The sequence below is a fragment of the Talpa europaea genome, assembly GCF_964194135.1.
Source record: "Talpa europaea genome assembly, chromosome: 8".
Lineage (NCBI taxonomy): Eukaryota > Metazoa > Chordata > Mammalia > Eulipotyphla > Talpidae > Talpa > Talpa europaea.
In genome coordinates this window covers 48748618-48773872 of record NC_140075.1, presented here as the reverse complement: position 1 = coordinate 48773872, position 25255 = coordinate 48748618, and the positions used below count along the sequence as shown (strand labels likewise).

The 25255-nt window shown below is 31.5% G+C and overlaps 1 protein-coding gene across 1 annotated transcript in view; it reads left to right on the top strand.

Moving 5' to 3' along the window:
- VPS13C (vacuolar protein sorting 13 homolog C) overlaps window positions 1-25255 on the top strand; it is a gene marked incomplete at its 3' end in the record, with an annotated part of 165273 nt that overhangs the window by 35861 nt on the left and 104157 nt on the right. Inside the window, exons 10-26 of the mRNA XM_084239974.1 lie at window positions 2835-2894; window positions 3684-3764; window positions 4622-4679; window positions 6501-6628; window positions 7979-8085; window positions 8932-9103; window positions 10283-10345; window positions 13381-13510; window positions 14078-14172; window positions 15061-15203; window positions 16012-16204; window positions 17337-17451; window positions 18088-18224; window positions 19156-19279; window positions 20643-20760; window positions 23050-23176; window positions 23975-24053. Coding sequence (XP_084096100.1) covers window positions 2835-2894; window positions 3684-3764; window positions 4622-4679; window positions 6501-6628; window positions 7979-8085; window positions 8932-9103; window positions 10283-10345; window positions 13381-13510; window positions 14078-14172; window positions 15061-15203; window positions 16012-16204; window positions 17337-17451; window positions 18088-18224; window positions 19156-19279; window positions 20643-20760; window positions 23050-23176; window positions 23975-24053 — 1930 coding nt within the window. The remainder of the gene's footprint in view (window positions 1-2834; window positions 2895-3683; window positions 3765-4621; window positions 4680-6500; window positions 6629-7978; window positions 8086-8931; window positions 9104-10282; window positions 10346-13380; window positions 13511-14077; window positions 14173-15060; window positions 15204-16011; window positions 16205-17336; window positions 17452-18087; window positions 18225-19155; window positions 19280-20642; window positions 20761-23049; window positions 23177-23974; window positions 24054-25255) is intronic.

The following is a 25255-nucleotide window of genomic DNA, read 5'->3' as shown; positions in this document are numbered from 1 at the left end:
AAGTGTGCGTAAAGAATTTGGCATATGACCTCAATTATTTTCTGCTTCTATGACTGCATTGACTTGTTATGACAATAATAGCTAATCTACCTCTTTTTGTATCCATACCATTCCTTTTTCCATCTTTCCAGTTGAAACTTAACTTTTCCCCCATATACTCGGGCATTTTACTTAAAAAGTAAAAACTCTAAAACTGAAATATGACACTGCGATTGTAGGAGAGGAAATCATTCATTATCCTTGCAACCCTAATAGCTCAGAGTTTGTTCTTATGATCCACTTGTACAGTTTTGTTCCTGTATGCTGATATTCTTTCTTTATCTAGAGGTAAAATCTCAAGGGTAAAATGTTGGATGTCAGCATTGGGGACCCTGAATTCCTGCTCTGCTGTTGGGAACAGTGTGAAAGCAGGTTCTGAAGAGATTTGTGATATCTGTTTTTTTTTTTTTTTTCTTGCTTGTCTTAGAACTGAGACCCACTTTGAAATTATATTACACAAAATATTAATGAAAATAAAGTTAACTATATATAATAATAAAAAAGAATTTAGTTATTATTTCTCCCCAGGAAAACAAGAGTATTGAAAAATCTCCAGGGCCTTCTCAGAAAGTATAAAATTTTGAACATATTTATATTAACAACATTTTACTCACACAAATTTAAGCTAAGGAAGACTAAGTTGACCTGATCTGTTTACCAGCTTTTTCTGTGATGCTCTCACAATAATGCTGATAATTAAGAAATACAGAGTACAGGAAATAAATTTAATTATTTTACTATCTTTTAAAAATGTATCACTTCATTTGATTGATTGATTGATTGATTGATTGTGTTTTACAACACCGTGTGTGATCCAAAGGCATAGGATCACACTTCCTCAGGTACATGTCACCATACCGGTTTACCACTAAGGTATCTATATTCCATCTGTCCATTGGACCCCTTCCCTACTTAGCTCTTCACCTTCCCTCTCCTGCTCTGGTAACCTTAATTACACAGACAGATTCCTGATGTTTGTTACTGGATTGGTTTTGATTGGCTCTCTGTTTTATTTATTTATATTCCAAGTATCAGTGAAACCATGCGATATTTGTCTTCTCCCGTCTGACTTATTTTGCTTAGCATTATCCCCTCCAGTTCCATTTATACTGTCACAATTGGCGAGTTCACTTTATTATCACTTATGTATATACATGTATATACACAAGTATTTCCTTGTGTATATACACCACATCTTCTTAATCCAGTTTTATGTCCTTGGGCACTAAGGCTATTCCCGTAACTTGTCTATTGTAAATAGTGCTGCAGTGAACATAGGAGTGCATGTATCTTTTAGAATTAGTGCTTTTGCATTTTTGGGTTACTTATGAGTAGAATTGCTTGACTACATGGTAGATTTATAAAAGCTATACATTTAAATGGGACACACAGCCTAATTGATTAGAATTGATAGTCCAGAAATAAATGCACAATATTTGGACAGTTAGTCTATGACAAAGGAGTCAAGACTATACAATGGAGTAAGGAGCATCTCTTCAACAAGTAGTATTGGGAAAACTGGACAACCTTTGCGAAAGAATGAAACTACATTACTATCTAACACCTTACACAAAAATTAACTCAAAATGAATTAAAGTCACGGATATAAGCCCCCAGACCATAAAGTACATTGAAGAAAACATAGGCAAAATGCTCCATGACACTGGTTTCAGTGATGTCTTTGTGAACTCGTTTGTAGTGGCAAAATAGGCAAATATAAACAAATGGAACCACACCAGACTAAAAAGCTTTTGCACAGCAAAAATAAACTGTCATTAAAACAAAAATACACTTGACTGAATGGGAGAAAATATTTGTCCGTCACATATCTGACAAGGGGCTGATGTCCAAGTTACAATAGAGATGGCCCACAAGCATGTGTAAAAATGCTCATCATCAGGGAAATGTAAATCAAAACTACAGTGAGATACCACCTGATAACTGTGAGAATGGCCCATATCAAAAAGCCCAGAAACAATACATGTTAGCAGGGATGTGCAGATAAAGGAGCCCTCATATGCTGTTGGTGGGATTACAATCTGACTTTTACATCTATGGCAATCTTCATACCTCTGATCTGGATCCTGTTCTCCCCTGTGTCCTCAAGAGCATTTTCTCCCCATCCCGCCCATCTTTTTCTTTGTTCTTTCCACCTGTTTCTGACTTTCCTAAATCTTCAACTCTCCTCCTTCCCACTTCCCCGTACTTGTAAGCATTTAAAGACATTTAATTCTCTTTACAAAAAATTTAAAAGCCTCTCCTTTCTCCCATCTCATTGAAGCCTCATTTAAAGAGTGCTTTCCTTTGCTCTTTCTTACTAAACTTTCTGAAGGAATTTTTCTACCTTTGCTATTTTTATTTCCCTGCTTCCTTCTCACTGTCCTCTGACTACTATTCCATGAAACTGTTCTTAACAAGTTAATCAGTAGTACTCTGGCTGCTTATAAATTCAGTTTATCTCAGGGTAGCATTTAGCATCTTTGTCCATTTTGACTTCATAGTAACATGGCTCCTGTTTTTTCCCCTCCTTTTCAATACTTACTTGTTCTTTTTTAAGGAATATGACCCTTTCCAATAGTTCATAGCTTAACTTTCAGTTTTTATTCATATCCAGTTCTTTTCACAGCTCAGACACATCATCATTCAGTAATTTTGCAGTAGCTCATGTTAGCTGAATGGCTTTTCTTCCTAAGTTATTTTGGTACAGATAACAGATATTAGAGTATTGTTTTGTGACATATATACATATATATGTATATATATATTTTTTCACAGTTTTCCTGTTTTTCTTTTAGACTACAAATGAACACTGGACGCCATGCATATTAAATGAAACGGAAAAAATTATATACAAGGTATTAGACTAGATTGAAAAATTCTTGTTAATATTTTTTCTTGAAAAAACTTTGATGAGGCAAAATATGCCATTGGAGTATGAGTTAAAAGTCTAGAATGTAGTTTTTGCTCTGCTATTTACTATGTAATATTCTGTAATCACTTACCTATTTTGAGGTTTAGGATCTTCACCACAGAGGTAAAGAAACTGGATAAAATTATTTCCCATGTTGTATTTTATGGAGCATAAGGTAATGCTTATGCTCACATAAATAAGTAAGGTAAAATAAGAGGTCAAATAAATAAGGTCGGATAAAAGTACTAAGCTCTACTCAGTTAAACAGGTATGTTTCATTATATTTTAAACTGTAGAACTTCCCAGTAATTTAAGTATGTTAATAAATATTGTGAACCTTCAAGAGGCTATATTTATATATAGACTCCTTTCCCCTTACTCCTCCCTGGAAACGGTCATTCATACAATTTGGTCATGTCTTTCTTATTTAGCAAAACATTTACAGTGTTTGTTCAGTACTAAATTCTCAATAAATATTTAATAATTGAGTGAATAAATCCCCTGGAAATAGTGTTCCTGAAAGCATGACTTACCAAATGCTAAATTAATAATAAAGTCTATGAAAAACATGAATATATTTACACTCCAGTCCCCCACCCCCCATTTTTGCATTATTTCTTTTCTTTGAAAGCTCAAAATGGTGGTTGGATTATTTTGGAGGAGTGAATGTGAGCATATGGTTTCATAATCTCAATCTGCTAATTGCCTCACTTATTCCATTTTTCTTTTATAGCTTATACGACTTGATAGTCTTAGCGCGTACTGGAATGTAAACTGCAGCATGTCTTACCAGGGATCACGGGAACAGATCTTGGTAATTTCACTTTCCACCTGCAAGACAATGCTCCCTACATTTGTTTAACATACGAGGTCCTTAATGAGGACAGGATGTCAGACATTTGTTTAGGTTGTGTGTAACTAAATCAGAACTGTGAAACACAGTATTTGAAATCTGTCCTGTGTCTTTTTTTTTGAAGACCTTTGTGCAATCATTCCCTTGACAGTGAGATGAGAAACCTAGCCTATTAAATTAAAACTATGCTTAAGTTTTTTTATACTCTTATATGAATGGTTGTCATTGTGTTACATTGTGGTATTTCATAGGAGAGTGATTATTTGAAGAGTTTTGTATAGAAAGATGATACTTTTCAGATCCAAAGGATATAACCTCAGCAAATGTTTTAAGAATTTGTGATGATTTCCTGTATAGTGAGAGATTAATTCAAAATTCTGTGTTCTCAGCTAGTGTTAATAATATTTACTCAGATAAAGGAAGAATAATTAATTTTCTGAACTGATTAATTCCAAAATATTGTCTTATTTCACAGAAAGCTAAGGGAACAAATAATTTGCCTTTGTCTATAAAGTGTTTGAAATCCGTGTGTGTATGTACACACACATAAATACATTTACACACATGTCTGTGTATAAATCAGAGGGGAAACACAATTTTATAATTCTGTTTCTAGATACTTAAAACTGAAAAATTATTTACTTCTTTATTTTATTCTAAAAAAATAATACCTACAAACAATGCTGAGTGTGTTCTTGTGGACTATTACAAAGAAGGGACTAAAGATACTGGTTTCAGAGTCAAGGTTTTATTTTGTAGTGTGACTGAATATTTGTGTTTTCTTTTTCATTCTTATGTAATTCCTATTCCTTGTTTAGGATCAGCTCAAAAGTGAAATACTTAAAAGTAGCAATGTATCTCTAGACCATCAATATAGTAAGTAATGGTAAATATTTATTTGTCGTGGGAATTACATGCTTTAATATATTTTATAGATAAAGTTATTCTGACAAAGAGAAAATACTAATTTTATACTTTATTTTATGATACAGCATATTTGGATTATAGCTAGTTAATTAGGAATAGATTATACCATGTACACTGCTGGAGAGTAATGAGAGAAGGGCTATGTGATTGTAGTTACCCCAAAAGTTAACCATCCTTGATCTCTATGTTTCCTTTTTACTTCATTTTCATCTTCTTTATTTTATTTTAATTTAATTTAATGCTATTTTTTTAAAAGATTTATTTATGCATACAGGATCCAGAATACAGGCTAGAAGTGTGGGGGGTGAGAGGATTCACCAGAGAAAGAGTGGGAAACAGAACAGGCAGATTGAAATACACTGCTGAGGGGAGCAGCTGGCAAGTCAGGAGAGGTCTGCTGCACCATGTGTGTAGTTCCCTGCTTGGGGATCGAACTCATGCTGTATTGGCTGCGGATAGCTTCATAGGTTGCGTCTTAACCCCTTGTGCCACCAGGGAGGTCCCTTCTTTATTTTAGGAGTTAGTTTTTCATCCTTTCTTTCTTTTTTTTTTTTTTTTTAATAACTAAACCGCTGAGATCTGGCTATTTAGGTCACCCCTCACAAGTCACTATTGCAGTGTTGAAACTTTAACTGAGCACTAGAGACTTTATAAGTAAACTTTTCAATTTCTTGGCAGCCTCACCTTTATTTACTCTTAAGTAGATCTCTGACAAAGTTGCCCGCTTATTTATTTATCTTACCTCTTTTCTCCATTTCTGTTCCCTTCTTGAAAAGCTGTTTGCTTGTTTTTATTTAATATATCCCTCTGTATTTTTTCTCAGATTTCATTCCCATGTTCTTCCATATTCCACATTCTTCTGGTTCATTGCTTTCTCATATTCTTTTTTAGCTAATTGCCTTTATATGAAAGTTGCCATTTTCTCTTTATATTCATAGACCCCTCTATTTAACAGTGACATTTTTCAGATACTGCTAGTTTGGGTAGCACTTAGTTTCATTGATTTCAGTTTAATTAAGCATTCAGTTTGGTGGTGGAAGAAATAGTTCAGGGAAATGTACTTCTTTCTTAGGCATTTTCTACTTATAAATAGCCTCTAAATAAGTTAAATTTTCATATAATCTTATATAAATTATACATACTATAGGATGGCATAATTTATATAATTTTCATGCTATTCAAAGTTAAAATTTATCTTGTTACTTTGCCTTATCATTTCCCTAATACATCTTTTCATGCTACCTGTCAACTTTAAGAATATTTTCTTTGGTTGATTCTAAGTTATACATGTAATGATCACTTTCAGAATTGTGTATTAGTAAGCAGTTTATTTTCTGGGTAATTTGAATTTCATTTATGATTCTGTTCCTGAATTCTGCTAGTGATTAAGATAGAAATCAATACAGTTTTGTTTTCTCTCTAGTATGATTTTTTTAATGAAAAGTAAAATCATTAAATGTCTTATAGCAAGAAAGATAAACCTAATTTAGGGTAGATTTGTCTATATTTTGTGCATTTCTCATTTAGAAATATAAGATTCTAATTTCCTTCTTGGAGATTCTGCTTTATTGAGATTGACAGTTGGCTGAATGCAGACTACCAGATAGATAAATATTTTTTGGGTAGTGAATTTTGGTTTTTACATTTTTTCTACATATTTTTAATTATATTTTTTTACTTTCAGAGTTACAGTAGTCTCATAATTACTTACAATTGTTCATATGTAAGAGTATGTAAACATATCACTTATATTTTCCCTTGTGATAAAAGTTTTCCAGCCAATTTCAGCCTCTGCAAAACTCTACATGAATCCTTACGCAGAAACAGAACTCAAAACACCTAAGCTTGACTGGAATATAGAAGTACAAAATATTGCCATTGAACTGACCAAACCTCAGGTAAGATTTTCTTGGACATTTCTAACTTTGATTAGTTTTGAATCCTGACTGCTTTTGTCCTTTGTGATTATTCCTTCTCCAGTGTTCTGGTATTAATAGTTTTTGTGGTTTGTTATGTTAAGATTTGACTCATTAAAAAAAAAAAGAAAAATAGTTTTAATAGTGCTCAAGTATATTTAAAAATATGTATTTTTAACAAAATAAATCTAAAATTTAAGAAATTTCCTTAGTAGAGAGTCACTTTGTAGTGAATGATATTCCCATTTAATTCCCATTTTTTGATGGAGGGGTTTAATGTATTTTTCTTTCCTCAGTGTTTAATAGTAGATATGCACTTATTATTTACTTAATTTTCATATCAACTATTTTAACAGCTCTTTCCCTTCAATTGTTTCTCAAACTCTGTAGTATGCCCAGAGAGTTTGGAGACTAGACCTGGAGAACTGAAAGCGAAAGGAGGACAGGGGATTTAGCTAATTGGGCTTTTAGTCTAGGGCAGTCCAATAAAAATATAATGCAAATCGTATGTGATTTTTAAATTTTCCAGTAGCTACATTAGCAAAGGAAAAAGAAAAGATGAACTTGTTAAAATAACGTGTTTTATTTAATCTAACATATCCAGAATGTTACCATTTTAACATGTAGTCAACATGGAAAGATATTTTACATTATTTCTCTTTCCTTTTGTATTTGAAATCTAAGATATATTTTACACTTGTATTTAGGTTCAGACAATCCACATTTTAAGTGCTGAATAACCACATGGAACTCTTACATAGAATTACTTTAAGAAGCATAGAGGATGAAGTCAACTTCCCTTCTTTGTTTTGTCTAGAGTCATGTTATTTGTGTGTGTATATGTTTCTTTCCAGTTGAGCTATTTATCAGATACACAGAGTTGCTGTGTTGGTAACTAGATGGGTCTTTAAATAACTCTGTTTTGCTTTAGTATGTAATAATTTCTGGAGTAGTTTGGAGATAACTACTGCTGAAAAGATGTTCCAAATCAAAATACATAGTTTTAGTAACCTGTCAGAAGTTGGTAGCATATTCCATTGTTTCTAAAATGTACATTTATTTCACATATTAATGTATCTGAAAATAAGATGTATATTATTACTAGTGGTGTGATAGTTAAATTGGAAGTACTGTTTTCTTTTGTAGTAAAACCTAAAAATTATATCACAACTTACAATTGATGTTTTAAATGATGAAATGTATTGCATTACAATACATCTATGTTATTTAATGTCGGGAAATTTGGAGTCTTACTAGAATGAAAATATAATAAAATTTGGTGTTTATTCATGTGTACAGTGTAATAAATGCAGTTTGTTCTTGTTTTGATAGTACTTAAGTATGATTGACCTTTTGGAATCAGTGGATTATATGGTTAGAAATGCCCCTTACAGGAAATATAAGCCTTATTTACCACTTCATACCAATAGTCGACAATGGTAAGTTAGTATTTTTTTAAAAATAGAAACATGTCTTATAGTTAGGGGGGACTCTCAGAGTTAAGAGACATTTAAAGCTATATAATAAAGACACTTTTTCATTTAACACACCAAAGAGGGATATCTTTTAAATGTCCTTGTTAATTTTTCATGAACGCATTCTTTTGTATTCAAGCTCCTAGATTATTCTCAAATTCTTAATTTAGCATTCAAGACTTTCAACAGTTTTTTTTTTTTTTTTTGGTTTTACTACTCTTTGGACACTCAGTTGAACTCAGTATTTTAATCATATTGGAGTATTATTAATTTCATATAACATCATTTGTGCTTCTGTGTTTTTGCCTCGGCATACTCTCTTCCTGAAGGGGTTTCATCATAATCTATTATGAAAAGGTTTCATCATAATCTATTATACTTAAGTCAGATAATTATATTGGGGAATTCAAATGTTACTGCTGAACTGTTACAAGAAAACTGCTAATAAGACCAAAAATGTCCAAAAGTTATTAGAAAAAACTGTTTTCTTTTTAATTCAAATGTTTATTAACAGGGCCCTCCCAGGTGGCCTAGGGGTTTAGTTTCAGCACTGTCACCACTGGGCCTGAGTTCTGTCCCCAGGCAGGCCAGGGAGCTTACCCATATGTGATGCAACAGACATTTCCTGTCTCGCCCGCTGTTCCCCTTAGCAGTGTATTTCAGTAAATCTGCCTGTTCTGCTCTTTACTCTGGTGAATCCGCCCAACCCCAGCACCTCTGGCCTACACCCCAGTTCTTTTACACACACAAAACGTTTTAAACAAACACAAACAAATAAATAAGTGTGCATTAACAAAATTTGATTTGCAGGTGGAAATATGCAATTGATTCTGTTCTGGAAGTTCATATAAGACGATATACACAGATGTGGTCATGGAGCAATATAAGAAAGCACAGGCAGTTACTTAAGAATTATAAAAATGCCTACAAAAACAAATTAACCCAGGCTAAAGTATCAGAAGAATTACAGAAACAAATTCAGGTACAGTTTGCATAGTATTAGTGAAAGCTATTATTAGTTAAATGATCCTTTAATGTTGGTTCTTCTACATGTGATTTGAATTAAAATAGGCTTTTAGAAAGAACAGAATGATCTCTTTTTTGAGAGAATTATGTAGGAAATTGCAGAGTAATTTTTCTCAGATTTTTTCTCTTCTTAAACCTTTTTCCCCTATCTTAGCATCATATAAAATAAAATTACTGTACATTGGAGAGAGGTGTTTGGTTCTTACGATAATGTTTAGGAAATCACTCAGAACTGTACAAATTCATGCTTATTATTAGCTAGATGTATTTTTTTTTGCTTTGTCTTAATTTGACTTTTTTTTAAGAGTTCACAAAGTATTATTTGTAATAAAAAGCGGTATTCCTCTTTAAGATCAGAGTTCTTAAACCCTCTTTGAAATATAGCAAAACACACATTGAATACATAATTTGCTTAATACGCACATAGGTTATGTAACTATTTCTGCCACTGTTTTGTAATATGAAGGATTAATTAAATTCCTTTTTTTCTGAAGTCAGTGAAAATCACTGTATTATATATTATCAAAAGCATCAAGTTTCTCAGTGTCTCAGGTCTTGTGTTCTCATGTATAAAATGGAAACAGTATCTGTCTTACAGATTTGTGACAATTGCATGAGATTGTATATAGACCACCTGACACATAGGGCACCCAGTACATCTTACACTCTTCTTATTTTTATATTTATAAATTCCCCAAATCAGTGTCTACTTTAGCTAGCTTGTTGATTTGCAGAATTTTATATTTTTAAATTTGTGTTTTTTATTGATATTTTTAGTACAATGGCTGTAAAATAATAGAGTTAGAATGGAGAGAGTTAGAATGACAACCTCAAAGATAATGTCTAAAACAAATATTCTTGTTTCCATTTGCATATATGACTGTATATTGTAATGGTCTTATTAAAATTCTTATTTTCATATTATATTTAATGAGGATTTACTTTCTTGGAATACATTTCCTTTTATTGCAAACATTTTTAAAAAATGTGAAACCTAAATGGACATTCTAATTTATACTTATACTTTTATTAGACCACAAGTACTGTTTATGTAGATAAGCCTAGAAATTGGAAAAAAATAGTTTTTTAATCTAACGCCATTTTCCTTCATTACAAACCTCTCTTTGTTTTGTAGGACTTGGAGAAGGCTCTAGATGTCTTTAACATAATTTTAGCAAGGCAACAAGCACAAGTTGAGGTAATCATTTTTATTTACTGATTTTTTTTTTGTTCTAAACATCTTAATACCACTCTTTTAAATCAAGGATCAAGAAATTTAAGTTTCATGTGAAATTGGTAAATTTATTCAGGTGAGAATAAAAGTTGAATTTTCATAGGTTAATTTGTATTAGGTGAAAACAAATTAGAATATTTGGGGAAAAAACACTTAACATAAAGTTGAAAAAAATTTTTAAATTTTGGACCTCCCCTGGTGGCGCAGTGGTTGAGCGCTGGGCTGCGAAGCTGCCCGCAGCCTCTGCAGCGCTGGTTCGATCCCCAGCTGCTCCCTGGCCACCGGCAAGGGTCCCACATGGTGCGCAGACCTCTCCTGCCGCCCACTGCTCCCCTCAGCATGTACTTCGGTCCTTCTGCCTGTTCTGTTCCCCACTCTGGCTCTGGTGAATTCTCTCACCCTCCCGTGCGCTTCTGACTGCACCCAGTGCTTGTATAAATAAATAAAATAAATCTTTAAAAAAATTTTTTTTTAAAATTTTGTAACAAAAACTTTGAAAACTTTCAAAGAGAAAGCAAATATCTACATATTGTATATATATACATAGGCACTGTATGTGACCTTTTGCTCTTATACCACGGTTTCCTGAGGCTTTGTTCATTTTTTTCTCTAGTGTTTTTTCTCTCTATTCTTCAGTTTGGGTTATTTCTATTCATCTATCTTCCAGTTTACTATTTCTCTGTCATCTCCATTTTGGTACTGAGTCCATCTGGGGAGTCTTTTGAGATCATAAATTATATTTTCAGGTCAAAATGCCTATAGAGTTCCTTTTTATAGTTTCCATTTCTGTGCTAAAAATACTGATCTTTTTAAGCAATTTTAAGTGTATTTTCCTTATCTGTTTCCATATCTAGATTATGTGACCATTGGCATCTATTGATTATTTTTTTCCCTTGAGTGTTGGGTACATTTTTCTAAATTTTTTTTTTCACATCAAGTAATTTTGGCTTTCTCCTGGATCTTGTGAATATTTTATAGACTCTTGATCATGTTCTGCTCTGGAAAATGTCTGTATTTTGTCTTAGTATATAACCTGGTTAAGTTCTTATATTAAGTTGTTTCTTGCCTTTTGTGGATAATAGTTCAAATTTGGGATGTTGGTTTGGGTCTATTTTTGTTATGCATAATATAGGAGTTAGTTTGAGACTTATGTAGATGGTGTCCATTGCAGCTTATTTGTCATTCATTTTTAACTTGAAAATTTAAACAAGGCCTGAGTGTGTGTGTTCCATGGCTATGACAAAAGTTTTACATTTTCTCCTTGCTTAATTTTTAGATTCTCCAACACTAACCAAGTCGCCTCCTGAATAATCAATAATGTATAAAATTTAGCTCTTTCATAACCACTTATTTTGGAATGGTAGAGCCGTTTTCACAGGCTGTATGATTTCTTTGTCCTCAAGATTCATGTCTTCTATTGAACTTAGTTGCCTGTATCTGAAAGCTACATTTGACATTTTTGAAACCACTTTCAAATTTTTCTTACTTTCATTTTGTTTCTTTTTTTGAGTGTCTCTTCTTTTTAACTTTCAAGCCTTACAATGTCCTGTAATTATAGGACACAACTAATGGCATATAGCAGGCACTTAGATTAATAATAATGTTCCTAACTAAGTCTGAAATGAACGCAAAATATTGATGACTAAAAATTGATGTGCTTTTGCTGAAGCTTTGTATTCACAAAAATTTTAAAGTAGAAAGTACCACTAGGTATGTAATCTAGTGATGGTGATAGAAAGTATAACTGGATCTTATCACTAGATGTGAATGAAAACAGTTAAGCTAACATTTTTTTGATGTAATTTGCTGTGTAACATTAACTTGAGGGAGGTACTATTCTTATCTTCAATTTAGATTAGGGAATTCAGGCATAGAAAAGTTAAATAAATTATCTAACTTATACTCATGAAAATTAAAATAGCACACTAATCTTTTATGCCAAGAGAATAAGTTAAATGTTTTCTCATATAGAATGTAAGCAGTTAGGATAGACACATATTTCAGCCATTACATTTCTGACTGCTGAAAATGGATAAGTAAGTTTGACAAAACATAGTTGCGACTGAGTAACTTAGACCTTTGATAGTTTTGTGGGCAGAAGAAGACCTACCTATTCCTTATTATGAACATCTATTATTTAATGTCCAGTTGCTAAAGAGTACTTATTTAACTTGGTTTAAACTGAACTGTCATTAATTAAACCGATTCTGTTTTAGAATTCAACTCTTTTCTTTTAACTTCTCATTTGAATTATTTCATTTTTTGTTACGTACAGAGGCCTATGATATGTTACCAATTTTACTACCATTTTAAAATATTTTAAATTTTATGTAGGAAAATTGTTAAAGTTTACTTTTTCAGGAAATGAACATATAAAGTCTGAATAACTTAACCACTGTTATTCTTTAGCCTGGTGTTTTCTCTGTTTTTGGTTATTTATCTACATCTCACTGAAAAATGGGCAAAGACAAGTAGTAGGAGAAAATAGTTAGGATTTATTGAAAAAAGAGGATGAAATGAGATTTAAGGATTTTGTATTTTTATTTATTTTCTGTCCTCTCTCCCTTTATATACATATTTAGCAAGCCAGTGATGTATATGAATTGTGAAATACTATTTTAAACTAATGCTTTAGAATGTGGAAGCAATTTCTTTCAGAGAGCTTTTCTTTATATATACAAAATTTGTGTCTCTTTAACTTGTAAATTTGAAGGATACATTGCTCAGAAAAATTTCACTTGAAACCTTTGTTATATATGTTGTTATATTCCTTAAGAAATGTAGCCTCATCAAAATGCTCTGAGTAGATATGGAAAGTAAATTAAGGTAATAGTGGAACTACACTAACCAAATCATGTTGAGCATCTTTACAGAATGAACTGGCTTTATTCACTTTTTGACCTTATATAGTGCTGAAAATATTTTTTGCCATATTCTAACCTGGTTACACCTGCAATGGAAGAGGGTATGTATCTTATAATTAAATTTTTAATTTTTAGGTGATTCGGTCTGGTCAAAAATTAAGGAAAAAGTCTACTGATACAGGCGAGAAACGTGGAGGCTGGTTTAGTGGGTTTTGGGGTAAGAAGGACTCTAAGAAAAAAGATGAAGAATCTTTGATTCCTGAAAGTAAGTTCTAACTCAGACAATTTATTTTATACTGCTAAGAAAAAAACTGTATAATGTTTTAATCAGTTCACTAATTTTATTTCATAAGATTTTGAGATAAAAGGAGCTCTGTTTTTATTAGACATATAAGCAAATACATCAGCGTGGAACATTTTGTGTTTATCTAAGTAAAATAAAACTGACTTATTTGAGAAAGATTGTGTGAACTTAAAAAGTTTAAATTTGGAAATCTCAATACTTAGCATTCCTTGTTATTATATTTCACATATGTATTTAATGAAATTTCATTCAATTTAAAAATAGTAAGCAATTTTAAAATCCTTAGCTGAGGAGCTAAATTGCCTCAATAGTATCTCTTTGCTTTTCTCTGACCTAAGCAGACAAGTATATTATACTTTTTTTTTTAATCTATTGGAAGTAATACATCAGGGGAAATTATCTGGCTGATTTTGCCTTACCATTTATTTATGTTGATTTTAGAGCACTTGTTAGTTTGATTTGACATTTTGATTATATCTGTAAAACTGGAGCATTGATTTCTTATATAACATTTTTTTTTCTTTGTAGCTATTGATGACCTTATGACTTCAGAGGAAAAAGATAAGCTCTTTACAGCTATTGGTTATAGTGAGAGCACCTACAACCTAACTTTACCCAAGCAGGTAGTTATTTAGGTGATCAAGGAGGTATTTTGTCTTTTTTTACTGTCTTGTCTTGAGTTAGGCTAAACAGGTCATTAATTTTTTAAATAATCAAAATATGCTATCATTTGTTTCTACTTTGATATTTTTAAATGTTTCCAATATGGCCTTACTAATTAAAATTCTTTCCAAGTTTAGATTTAATTACTTTATTGAATGCAAGAATAATTTGATAAAAAGTACTTGCTTTATTAATGACTTAAATGTTAGAATTTTATTGTAAAATTTTTCTTTTATTGTGAAATAAAACTCATTTATGAAAGAGTGAGCAAAACCAAAATGTATTCCTTATTTCACTTCACAAAGGAAATTTCTGTGTAACTACTATCAAGATTACCTCAAAAACTAAAAAGAAAGGAATTTTTGAGTTTTTTGTAAATATCCTATGTAAGTTGGCAATTTTCTGTTGAATTTTCTAATGTACTTTTTAATTGTGAGCATATAGTGCCAAAATTTACCATACCTTTTTAAATATATTTTTTTAAAATTTATTCATTTATTTATTTTACATCATTGTTCATTTTTGTACAATGTTTGCTTTCTCTTCTCAGAAGTAGTCCCTGTAAAATTTCCAGCACCTGTTTACCCCTGTGCCATCACCATAGCCGCTTGTGCTCTTCTCTTCCTTGTTTTGACCCCTTTCCCCTCCATCCCCTGCAGAATGTCTCTGACTTATAGTTGCCTGTTAATTTTTTTTTTAGTCATTATAATTTTTTACTCATCCTTTGTTTCAAAATTTACCATACTTTTAGATCACTTTATAACTCAAAAATTTAAATAAGAAATTACTGAGGAAAGTAATAATCATTTAAACTTTAATAATTTTCATTAATTTTTTTATTTGTTTAGTATGTTGCCCATATAATGACATTGAAGTTAGTAAGCACGTCTGTTACAATAAGAGAAAACAAAACTATTCCAGAAATACTAAAAATTCAGATAATTGGCCTGGGCACCCAAGTATCTCAGCGACCAGGTGCACAAGCACTTAGGTAAGTTTTTTAAAACTTAGTATTTCAATTTTTATTTCTGTGTATTACTTTAGACCAGAAAATATAATATTATTTTGTATAAACAATTTGATTTATTATAGTTCTTCTCTAGTTACTTTTCATTTTGTATGTTAGGATGGTCTTTTCTTACTTGATTCTGTATATTTAGGGAGCTATACAAGGAACTCATCATTTGTTCTAGCCTCCATTCTTTCCTTCACAGATATTTATTAGATAACTATTTAATTTATAGATCTGATACTCTGAAAGCTACACATAAGTTCCTGTTTTCAAGAAGTTCATGCTATAGTTGATAAGAGAATACTTATAAAAAGTTAATAATTTAAGAACTGTATAACATGTTAGAGAGCTCATGGTGACAAGGTAATGTATAATTAAATATTTTATATTTAATGCTATGCAAGCTCAGTTGTGGAAAAAAATAACTTGATCTAGGAGAGATAGGACTTAGGCTTGCAGAATGTAAAGGAGTAAGAGAAGCATGTATGAAGTAGGGGAGTGTTTAGTATAGTTTGTTTTTATATAACAGTGATTAGAGCTTCTGCAGTGTTTTGGAGTTGGCTAAGTGGGTTTTTCATGTGGATGAGGAGGAGTTAAGAACAAACAAAACAAATAAATCCAGATATTTGGGTAACTGAATGCCAGACCACGGAGTCTGGACTTCACCTCTGGGTAGTGAGCATTATTCTGACTCTCAAAGGAGTTTTGTAAGAGAGAAGTTTGTATTTTAACTCAATACATTGCAAAGGAACATATTTATGTTAATTTCTTTTTTCCTCAAATGTAGAGTGGAAGCAAAATTAGAACACTGGTATATAACAGGTCTGAGACAGCAGGATATTGTACCATCACTTGTGGCTTCAATTGGTGATACTGCATCATCCTTGCTTAAAATTGAATTTGAAACCAATCCAGAAAATAGTACTGCTGATCAGACCCTGGTTGTTCAGTCTCAGCCTGTGGAGGTTATCTATGATGCTGTAAGTACAAGGGGAGAGTTAATCTTTATTAAACTCTCTATACTTCTGACATAGTGTATTTTACTCTTAACATTTATTTCACAACTAAATTTACTAGCACCTTTTTCTTGTTTTAAAAGCGTATGTGTTTAGCAGTTAATTTTGATTTTTCACATAGTATAGATTTTTTTTCTACTGTGATGTGCACTTATCTATGCTTATGTTAAATGAAAAAAATCAAATATACTAATAAGAAAGTCTGTACTTACTGTACAAATTACTCCCCATAGTTACATACTGACTTCCTACTTCAGTTTGTTTTTATTTATTCTCCCTTATACTTCTGTATTTGGAACCAATTCAGAGAACTTTGGAATTAATTTCAAATACTGTCATGTGAGGAAAAAATGAAAAATGTTGGTGAAATTGTTGGCTCAAGTTCTGTATCTGTGACTCCATTTTTTTGTTTAGGTTCTCTTATTTCAAGTTAGACAGTAGAATGGGCTTCTACTCATTGTATCGCTGTTGGCCCCCCCATCCTATTGTTGAAATCCTGGACTTCTTTTTACTTCATAGTATAGAAGTGACTTCATGGTGTGGGTAGAAAGCATTATATAAAGATTGCAGTACTTATTGTATTCTCTGATTTAAAAAGAAATTAAATTGTAATAAAATACATATAATTTACTATATTAGTGATTTTTAAGTTACAGTTTACTAGTGTTAAAATTATACATTCACATTGTCTCCAGAACTTATTTCACCTTGCAAAACTGATTTCTAAGTTTCAATTTTTTATATAGATAAGGGCTAGACAGATTTTTATATAATCTTGCTATACTTCAAAATGTAAGAGAATCCAATCTAGCATAGAAAAGTGGAGTTTCATCTTCTGGCTAATTCAGGAGTAAAATTACAAGTAATGTGTGTTACTAAATTAACATGCCACCATAGAACATACTTAAGGTCACCTTAATTGCACACATTTGTGATCTCACCATAAACTTACTTGGGTTGTAAGGCAGAATATCTTTGGAAGTACTTGCTGAGTTTATAGCTATAGTTGTTTAAACTTTAGTTGAAACTTTAAATTTATAATATAGGAAGTACTATATATAACTTGCTCATATTTTATAACTTGCTCATTTTACAGAAAACCATCAATGCAGTAGTTGAATTCTTTCAATCTAATAAGGGGTTAGATCTTGAGCAAATAACATCAGCTACATTGATGAAGCTGGAAGAAATTAAAGAGAAAACAGCTACAGGTAAAAAAAATATCATGTAAGAATAACTAAACTCTCAAATTTTGTCTATTCTAATATAAATATTGTGTTTAAAATAGTGCAAATGCATTTTTTTTTTTGGTTTCAATTGAGGCTATAATAAGCAGTGGAATTGTATTTGCGTGTACATGGCTTACTCTAAGTCAAATTACCTGTTCAACAAGGTGAGAAAGAGTAAAATGGCATCCTCATTACCTGCCTGCCATTATCTTTAAGAACATCTGCCTACCAGTGAACTTGACATGGAAAACATCATTCCATCTCTGTTTTTAAATGGTTTGCTATACTGTGTCTGTACATAGTGTTTAAAGAGACATACTTTTGTTGCAGTATGGTTTCTGAACTCATGTAAACTATTTTATGTGGTTGCTTAAGTAACAAATAATGAATTACTTTATTTCTGGATAAAATACTAGCTATATTGAGATTACTGTACTATGTGATATGATTGTCATTGACCATATGCAGTTTCACCTTACACACTGAAATGAGAATCTAACCTGTGAGAAGAAATAAATGATGCTCTTCTATAATACTTTCTAAGTGAATTTCTTACTCTTGTTTTTAATAACAGGATTGTATATTTTAACTGACCATGTAATCTGTTTTTTCTTTTAGGACTTACACATATTATTGAAACTCGAAAAGTCCTTGATTTAAGGATAAATCTAAAGCCTTCTTATTTAATAGTACCAAAGACAGGTTTCTACCATGAAAAGTCAGATCTTCTCATTTTGGATTTTGGTACATTTCGGGTAGGTATATTTGAATTACTAGTGTCTGCAGCCATTTTTGCTCAGTTTGGTAGCTAACTATCTGATAGTTTGCTGTTTTTCACCCAGAGTTCTCTTAAACTAGACCAAAATTTATATCCTGTTAACATTTTGTCAAACCTAGCTTAGATTAAGCTTTTTAGATAAATAATTTGACTATTAAAAAAGTAAACAAAATAAAAATCCTCAAAATTTCTGTAATGGTAGATGATTTTACATTGAGGACTGAATTACTGCTATCTTTTTCTCATTGGAGAGAAGCACAAGTACTTATCAAGTACTCCTGGGTTTCCAGGAGTATAAATTGTAATTTATATATTTTGACAATAGGAAATTATACACATGTGAATATATGTTTGTTAATACGCAGTTAGCAATTTAATAGAGTGAAAGAACTCTAAGGTTTTAGGTGTGAAACCTCTTAGAAATACAAACCTCTGAGAAAAAGTAAAGGTTTAAAAAAATGCAGTCCCGAATTGATTCTTGCTCTTTCAGCAAGAGGGAAAAGAAAGTAGAGATTGGATTGATTGGATCTGAACTCTAGGAACCTGATTATTATGGTAAAGAAGGAACAGAAGATGATATTTCATGGTGGATTGTAGGCTAGGTAGCAAGGGAGCGGAATCATAGAGGGCGATAACTTTTGAGATCAGAAAGAATTGCAAGTCTAGACAGCTTATTTGAGGAGGATGAATGTATAACTGATCTAATAAATACAAATGTGCTGAACTCCTTTACCCAGATATAATAAAAATATATGCTAAAATATTATATTTCTAATAAAATATCTACAAATAGTTATCAGAAAATTATATAAAATAGTTATATAGTTAGGTTTTAAGAAAGTACAACTTAAGTATGTAGATGTATGTACTTTTCTGTTAAAAAAATTGAAACTTTCCCTCCATTTTAGCTTAACAGTAAAAATCAAGGTTTGCAGAAGACTAGTAATTCGTCTCTAGAAGAAATAATGGATAAGGCATATGACAAGTTTGATGTTGAAATAAAAAGTGTGCAGCTACTCTTTGCAAGAGCAGGTAAACTGTTGCTCAATTTTTAGGATTTCAAAATGTGTTGAGTATATTTGGTAAATACATGAATATGTTTGCATGTTGACAACCATTTTAAACATATTAAACATATTACTTAAGAAAACCCAATAGGAGCCTCGTGGCAAATCATTGTTATAGATACAAATATAGGTAAATATCTCACTGTTAGGTATGTAGCCCCATTTGAATCTAAAAGTCTAGTCACTGCCTATTTTTTTTATAATGTGACTATGAAACTTCCTAGGACACAAAATAGAATGAACAGTTTGTTCAAGTTCCTTTGTCCCATTGCTTTTAGGATATTTCAATTTTTTTTTATCTTGCTGCTTTATTTTGAAATATTTTGCTATTTTAGCCTAGTCTTTATTCCAGTAGTATTAAATCTACTTTTGTAGATTATCTGAGGACTATAGAGTCCTAAAACCCTAAAGATAATTAACTGCTTTCCAGAAACTTTAGTATTTTTCACTACTTAAGTAAAGATTGCTTGTTCTCTGTATTTCTTTAGTTTATAAAGCAGTTTTTGCTAAATACTCAGGAGTGTACCACTTCATGGTAGGACATTGTTGGAAAAGACAGAATGTATACTCTGCTTGGAATGATGAGATTTATTAAAATATATAATGCTCTTAGTTTTTATATATTGCATACTAATATTTAATTAGTTTTTATATATTAGGAACATGTTAATTCTTTGAAGAGAAAAGCTACCATGGACCATGAAAGCATACCATAGGAATTTTCTTTTATATATACTTAATAATAATTATTTGAATTATAAATGATAAAATATGTTCAGTGATTGCCATCAGTTAAGATCTTTGTAGCATTCTTTTAGTTATTGGAAAGTCTGTGTTAGAGACCTTCATATTTGAAGAAAAGGCCTTATTACACGTTTTCCTTCATAAAAGTAATTTTGCTTGGAATTATGTGTTAATTTCCTATTTGTACTTGGGAACTCCAAAGCTCTTTTTTTCCTCTGTCATTTATATTTTCTCCCTTTTTCCACTGCAACTCCTGACCTTCATCACTAATTCTGAAATCAGGGCGATAAATTCCTGGATGTTTGCCGTTTGCTTTAAAATACAAGATGTTACCTTTGTAAACATTCTCTAAATATTTGTAATTTTTCAATTTTATGATCTTTGACTTGTGTCAATCTATATTGAAAATCAAATAGGCTATTTCACTTGTATGTTGAAAAAAGTAAAAATTGTTTATTCATTGAACATGTTTGTTAACTATTTCTAATAAGTTAAAGTAGCTTTCTACATAATATCTGATAATCTAAAAATAATCATTTAATAAATAAAAATGAGTCATGTAATACTGAACATTATTTTTTAAGAGGAAAACTGGAAAAAGTGTCGATTTCAGCATCCATCAACTATGCATATATTGCAACCCATGGATATTCATGTTGAGTTGGCCAAGGCAATGGTAGAAAAAGACATTAGAATGGCCAGGTAATGTATGCGTTTCCTTTATACTATAAAATCAACATTGTATCTCTGTCTTTACCAGATTTTAAAAAAGCAAAGCTAGATTTCTGATGGACAGAAAGAAATGATACCATATGACAGAAGGGCATTTTAAAGAAAATATTTGAATTATATATGTCACTTTTCTTCTTTCAGAAGAATTGGTATTTTTAATTCCTATGAAAGTTGGTTAAATATATTTTTGAGTGGATCATATCCAAGATTCAGTGTTAACGAAATCTTTAAAAACCAATTTATTTAGATTTCTAAACTGTGTAAAACCTTGAGAATAATTTAAGGGAATGAAAAGTAGAAACTGAATTTTGAATTTAAGTGGATAATTATGATACATTTATGCTTCTTAAAAAATGCCTTATTGAAGAATTATTGACATTCATACATAATATCTATTTAAAGTAAACTACCTGATAAATTTGACACACACACAAAACAATCACCAAAGTCAAGATAATGAATATATTCATCATCCTTAAAACATCTTGTATTCCTTTGTATTGTCTTTCATCACTGCCTGTTAAATCCTATGTTATCAATCCTTAGACAACATTGATTTGTTTTCTGACTCTATAGATTTGTAAGGATTTTCTAGAATTTTATATAAATAGAATTATACATTTTTTGTTGGGTTACTTTCACTCAACATAATTAATTTGAGAGTGAGTCAGTCAGTCATGTTGTATGTATCTGTAATGCATTGGTACACTAGCAAATGGATGTTAAACCAACCTTGCATTACTGAATAACTTCATTTGGTAACGATTTATTATTATTTTAAAGTACTGTAGTATTTGCTAAAAATTTTTGTTCAGAAAGTATTTTGTTCTGTATTTATATACACTTATTTGAAAATAAGTGTTAGAAAAAGATAAAAAAGGACCCATTTTTGGTATCAATGATTATCTCTGTTATGTTTCTTTTTTATTTCCTTCATTTCCACTCCCATATTTATCATCACCTACTTTCTTCTGCTTATTACTTGGGTTTCATTTTCTTTTCTTTCCTTTCTTTTTGAGTTGTAAACTTAGCCCATTGATTTGACTCCTTTAATACACATTATGCTTTAAATTTCCCTTGAAATAGTGCTTTGCTCCAACCTGCACATTTTGAAACTTGTCTGTCAGTAAGCTGGGCTACTTCTAAGACTTTATTTGTTTCCCATCTTACAACTGTCGTTTGTTGACTGATGTCAAGGAGACCATTGTTTCACATATTTTGTCCAGTTTTTAGTTATTTTGTGTGGAAAGGTTAAACAAGTGCTTCTAATGGTGATACTTTTGGTTTTATGTAATGTTTCAGAAATAATCTATAAGCATCTTACATTTTTATGGTGCATTTCAGTTTATAGAGTACTTTTTTAGAAATTTCACTCTTTTGAGGTAGGAACAGTCAAATAGCCTCATTTGAACATTAGGGATTTGTGTATTATGTAGAAAATTATTCTTTAGTGGCTAGTTGTCTATGTACTTAAGTTGTTCACAACTTAGGAAGCCAAAGATAACTAGCAACCCAAAAGAGCTCAATGAATAACAAATAGCTGCCACAAAGCTTTTGAGACAAAACTAGGGAGTTTAATGTTGAGTAGCGAAGCAGAGTAGAAGCTGGCCAAAAGGTAAGCAAATAATGAAGGCACAAAAGTGAGTTAGCAGTGAGTAAAGCATTTGTCTTCATGGAGCTTATATTTTAATCAGAGCAGAGTTAAAATAAACAAGTATACATATAATATGTCAGGTGCTAAGCAAGGTGAGGGAATAGAGAATGTGTGGAGTAGGTACTCTTTGATATTTATACCGAGAAATTTTTGATGCCAGGAAATAGTTAATGTGTATATAGTGTTTTTGGCTTTAAAAAGTAGACTGTTTGAAAGTTTGGACTATGCACATGTTGGTGGTGGGAGAATTGTGGTGACCACACCTGAGGGGAGAAATCTTATATTGTTAAAAAACAAACAAGGATGTAAAATAATATGTCAGTAATTAAGAAACAAAAATTACAAAAATGTCTGCAAACCTCTATTAAACCACTTATGCTGAAAAGTAAATTAGTTCACTTAAAATGCTTCCATTTTAAAGATGGATACATTTAAATTATCTGGAAACTTGATTTACATAGAACTTCCCATTCTCTAACAATGCTTAGGAAAGGAGGAATTAATCTAATTGGATTAAATCACATTGTAGTCTTTTCTATAGTCCCCCTCTCCACATTACAAAGAAGCTAAACTCTAAATCTTACAGTTAATTATTTAATTTTTAGATTTAAAGCATCAGGAGGGCTGCCTTTGATGCATGTGAGAATTTCTGACCAGAAGATGAAAGATGTGCTATGTTTGATTAACAGTGTACCATTGCCACAGAAATCAGCACAGTCTCCAGAGAGACCGGTAAATAGATATAATTAAGAATATTAAATCTCTTTATATTTGTATATATGGTGAAGTATTTTCATCTTTCTGTGAACTATTTTATTTTACAGTATTATTTAGGGCCAGTTTCACTTACTTGAATACTTTTGAGGTTTTTGTTGATTCTGTGCAGAAGTGCACATGGCATTGAATAAATAAGCATCATATCCTGTTTTCACTACAGTTTTAGAATGGTGGTTGAAAGTCAGTTTGGGGCAACAAAGGGATTAAAAATACATAAAGGAAAAAATGTCTTTCAAATTTATGAAATGTGTTTTAAATAAAATTAGATATGAAAATCTTTAAAATGTTATAAAACAAAATTATTTGTGTAAAATTTTCTTACATGTTAGACTTAAAAAGTTTAGGTCACTTTAATTGGAATCGATCTTTACAACATAAAATAAATGATGGATTTCCACTTATTTTCAAATGAAATTTGAGAGAGCCAGTTAATATTGAAACAATATTCCAGGAACCCGTAATAAAGATGCTCAGTTAGTATTGTGGTAGACAGTAACTAAGTGGCAAACAATGATAGATTACCTGCTAGAGAATGTAGTTATGCCCTTGCAAATGCGGGTGGTAATCTTAATAATTAGTAAACTCTAGCTAGTCATTAGTTATTTGATTGATTATGTACTTTTGGGGCATATTTGTTTATTATGTATATGTTTTTCCATTTCTATCTATTCTCTATTACCTGTCTAATAGTTCCCTCATTTATATTCATTTAATTTTGTTAAATTGGTATCTAACACTCATATTCTTTGCTAGGTGTCTTCAATTCCTGTTATTTCAGATAGGACAAAAGGTCTGCTTAGTACATCACTGTTGCTGAATGGAATAGAATCAGGTAAGGACAGTAAGATCTTTACTATTCCAAGTCTGTAAATTAGTATACAGAAATAAAATTTTTAAAAAACAAGGGAATTTTGAAAGTATTATAGTAATTTACTAATTTTAGTTCCATTTGTACTACTAGCCAATGGTGAGATTTAGAAGCACTTATTTTATTTTTAATCTAAATTTCTTCATTTGAATGAAAGGATTTTATGATTGACTGTGTTTAGGATACTAAATAATGTACTTCCCTCCTCCTCATTCCCAATCTCTAACTGATCCTTTTCTTTCTTTTTATTTTTTTATAATAAATTTTATTTTTATATTCCCCATACAATTGCAACCCCCCCATTCTGATCCCAATCCCTCCCCTCCCGCCCCCCACCCCCTCAAAAGTGTCTCTGTTTCATAGTTTTTTGTTAATTTTGATTTTCATTTTCTTATAGTTATTCATTTTCCTGGTCCCTTATTTAAGTTTTCTAGATTCCTGCTATGAGTGAGACCATCCGGTATTTTTCTTTTTCTTTCTGGCTTATTTCGCTGAGCATGATCCCTTCCAGCGCCATCCATGTTGCTGCAAATTGCATGTGTTTATCTTTTTTGAATGCTGAGTAATATTCCATGGTGTATATGTACCACATCTTGATCCAGTCATCTATTTTTGGGCATTTGGGCTGTTTCCAAAGCTTAGCTATTGTAAATAGTGCTGCTATAAACATACGGGTGCAGGTGTTCTTTGGAATTGATGTTTCTGTGTCCTTTGGGTAAATACCTAGGAGTGGAATTGCTGGATCATATGGAAGCTCTATGTTTAGTAGGTCCAGAAATCTCCACACAGCTCTCCACAGTGGTTGGACCAGTTTGCACTCCCACCAACAGTGCAGAAGAGTTCCTTTTTCTCCACACCCTTGCCAACATTTGTTGTTGCTAGTTTTTTTAATATGTGCCATTCTCACTGGTGTAAGATGGTATCTCATGGTAGTTTTGATTTGCATTTCCCTGATTACAAGTGATGTTGAACATTTTTTCATATGCCTGTTGGCCATTTGCATTTCCTCTTCAGAGAAGTTTCTTTTTAGCTCTTCTGCCCATTTTTGGACTGGATTATTTTCTTTGTTGTTGTTGAGTCTCATCAGCTCTTTGCAGATTTTTGTGATCAGTCCTTTATCATTAGTGTTGGGTGCAAAAATGTTCTCCCAGTTGGTGGGGTTTCCC